Consider the following 3,573-nt stretch of genomic DNA (forward strand, 5'->3'; position numbering starts at 1 on the left):
GCTTCTATCCGTGGGCTGTTAGGCTGCTGAATGGAAAATAATACAGTGCAACTGACGTTCAGGGTTGGTGTGTTGTGCAACAAGCACACAGAGAGCAATGAGACTGAGTGTTTGTGGGTGGGGAGGAGGGAGGTTCAGTTAATTTCATTGTACACAGGTTGTACATTGACAATAAAGGTATTATTATTATTATTATTATTATTATTATTATTATTATTATGTCCTGCTATCCAGTCTTGATCCCTTGCATTTCTTTTTGTTTCCCATAGTGCTGCACTGTTTGTCTGAGGCAACCCATGGCGGATCAAAACCCCAGATTTTCCCACCCCGGGATGTGGCCAACTATGACCCATGATATCATCCAGGTGCCAATAAGACTTCTTACTGTGGGGGTGGAGGGCTAGATGGGGTTCAGCCCTAATGCTCTGCCTTAAAACATCTCTTCTTCACTGTTGCAGTCCCTCAGCGTTTTCCAAAGATTGCTTACCCAGAAAAGTAAGCCCAGTTCAAAGCCCCCTGTTGTCTTCAAGAAAAGACTTGATTTATAACCAAACAAACAAAACGGGATAAACACATATACAGTGGTACCTCGGGTTACAAATGCTTTGGGTTGCAAATGCTTCGGGTTACAGACTCCGCTAACCCAGAAGTAGTACCTCGGGTTAAGAACTTTACCTCAGGATGAGAACAGAAATCGCACGGCGGCAGCAGGAGGCCCCATTAGCTAAAGTGGTACCTCAGGTTAAGAACGGACCTTCAGAACGAATTAAGTACATAACCAGAGGTACCACTGTATAAACTATACAAGCCAGTATCTTTCTGATTTGTTGTTATCATATAACCCGTTTCCAGAGACATTAGCTCTGATTCCTGCATTGCAGGGGGTTGGACTAGATGACCATTGGGTTCCTTTCCAACTCTGCAGTTCTGCGATTCTCTTAAAATTGACCAAACAGTAGTAGGCTGTATTGCAGTGCCTGTTATATATGAAATGCATTGAGGAAATTATTCTCCTTGGGGTTGCAGCAAGCAGGCATTCCCACCATAGTTGATGGGAAGAAGATGAAACCTGGCGATTTTCTTGTGACCCTCCCCATTTTCAGCAGAATTTGCTGTTCTTAAAGGCTCGTAAGCAGAGGAGGCTTTTCCTTTTTATATTCCCCCCCCCTTCCTCCACATGCCTCTCAAAAAAGTACCGTATTTTTTGCACCATAACACTCACTTTTTTCCTCCTAAAAAGTAAGGGGAAATGTCTGTGCGTGTTATGGAGGGAATGCCTACGGGTGGCATGCCTATGGATTTTCCTCCTCTAAAAACTACGTGCGTGTTATGGTCGGGTGCGTGTTATAGAGCGAAAAATACAGTAGTTTTATCAGGGCTTTGGAACTCAGTTCTGGCACCTCTCAGGTGGGCACTGTTGCCCTTCTAAGAGAAGGAGGGATGTTTTTGTGGCGAGTTCCAACACCTCTTTTTCTAGAAAAAAAAGTGCTGTTTTTTATCAGTCTCCTGCAATTTCTCCTCCTCTTCTCCTTTCCTACAAAACTCTCCTTTTATTTCATCCCTCCTTCCTGGTCCATTCCCTTCTTCCTCTGGTAATTGCCGTCATCTCTTAGCCTCCTCCTCTCTATTCCCCATTTGATGCTGTTCTATAATATCTCCCTTTCCCCTCACTTTCTAGCTTCCAGCCCAGCCGAAGACGGGACTTAAGCGGTTTCATCCGGAGGAGGCCCAAGGGGAAGCCGAAGACAAAGAAGAGGAGCGAGACAACAGCTCGGAAGCTGCGGAGAGCGACGGTCTTGCTCGCTGGTCCCCTGGGTTGGGCCGAGGCCTGATGCCTCCCACAAAATCAATCAATCTCCTTCCGGGTCAAGGCCCCTTTGCGCAAGAGGAAAGCCACCAACAGATTCTGGGGGGTGATGGCATGGAGTGGGACTGGGAGACGTTTCTAAGTAGCCACCAAGAAAGGCCGCAGAATGGTTATGAGGGGGGAAAGGAAGCCGACAGAGGGACGAAAACGGGAGAAGGGGTGGTGTCCGGCATCCAAACCCATGGAATTTTTCCCCTGGGGGAGGTGACGGTTTGCCGCAGCAGGGCTGTACAGAAAGAGTCCCTGCCCTTATCGCAGTCCAAATCTGAGGAAGGGGACCAGGCTGGATTTTGGTGCAGACCATCTTGGCGTCAGTCCCGGGTCCCGGACTTTTGGCGGTTTCCACCCTGGGGCCAGAGAGCTGGGGCGGTGCTGGACTTATCACAGCGCAATCCCCAAAGAGCTTCAGGGGCCCTGGACTTAACACAACGCAGATTGGGGGGGCAGGGTGCCCTGGGTTCATTGCAGCGCAAATCCGAGGGCCAGATAGGTGAGAGGGCCATGGACATATCGCGGCCCAGACCCCAGGACCCAATAGCTGTAGAAGCTCCTGCCTTTCCAGAGTACAGAGCCCAGGGGCAACTCCTTGGAGGTCCTCTTGACTTATCAAGGCCCAGACCCCAGGACCCAATAGCTGTAGAAGCTCCTGCCTTTCCAGAGTACAGACCCCAGGGCCAACTCCTTGGAGGTCCTCTTGACTTATCACGGCCCAGACCCCAGGACCCAATAGCTGTAGAAGCTCCTACCTTTCCAGAGTACAGACCCCAGGGCCAACTCCTTGGAGGTCCTCTTGACTTATCAAGGCCCAGACCCCAGGACCAGATAAATGGAGGCACGCCTGACTTACAACAGGCAGCCTGGAATCTGTGCGTGTCCTTTGTAAGGTACCATATACAAAGATGGTGCTATGTACTGCTGCCCCTACTGCTTATGCTGCAACTTCTACATCATCATCGCCGTATTTAAGATGTCTTCCACATCTGATCCTGCCAGGCAGTCCCAATGTAGCAACATGATTTTCAGCCTTTATATTGGGGGGGGGGGAGCGTGTTGCATTGTTGAAGCCCAAGTTTTAAAATTTAAGAAGAGGAATGGTGGGTTATTTTATTTTTAAAAAAACACTTTTATCAACCTCACCTGCCCTAAGCTAACCTCTAAATAACCAGAACTCTTTCAATGGGGGGAATATATGTATTTTTCCTCTGAAGAAGTTCAGTAATCGGTACGAAGCTCAAGGAATAGTTTTACTTAAATTGCCTGCAATCAAGATATAGCTTGTCTCTCTTCTGCTGCTTGTTCCTTGTACATTTCATAGGTCCTAGAAGATTATGTGAATGATATATTTGTGCAAAGTTTAAAAGGCAAGGCCTGTGAGATGTCCTAGTTGTTTTTAAAAGGTGGTTATGAATAAAGTTTATCCTAATAAACAGGCAGATTCATCAGTCCAGTTTACTTTTTTAAAAAAAATATATTTATTTGGTTTTTCAAATTACACTTTTATCATTCTGGGTTACAATCCTCAGCATGCTGCAAGGCAATTTTCCCTGAATTGACACCGGCTCAAGCCTTTACAACAGTTGTTGGTGGTTTGTCTGGGGTACTGCCTTCACCCACACTTCATCTTCCTTAAATTGTTTGTTCTCCTCTCGTAAATGAGGCCTCTTACTTTCTTCCACCGGTTCCTTAATTTCACTGACATCCAAAGA

At 47.0% G+C, this 3,573-nt stretch overlaps 1 protein-coding gene across 1 annotated transcript; it reads left to right on the plus strand.

Annotated features, from left to right (window-relative positions):
- The first annotated feature begins 462 nt into the window (after positions 1–462).
- Positions 463–3,349, plus strand: LOC308581007 (uncharacterized protein). The gene is made up of 2 exons (XM_081183429.1): positions 463–495; positions 1,679–3,349. Exon 2 carries the CDS (start codon positions 1,832–1,834, stop codon positions 2,831–2,833), a length of 1,002 nt encoding a protein of 333 aa, XP_081039555.1. The 5' UTR covers positions 463–495; positions 1,679–1,831; the 3' UTR covers positions 2,834–3,349.
- Positions 3,350–3,573: the final 224 nt, after the last annotated feature.

This window comes from Podarcis bocagei, assembly GCF_964188305.1.
Source record: "Podarcis bocagei genome assembly, chromosome: 2".
Lineage (NCBI taxonomy): Eukaryota > Metazoa > Chordata > Lepidosauria > Squamata > Lacertidae > Podarcis > Podarcis bocagei.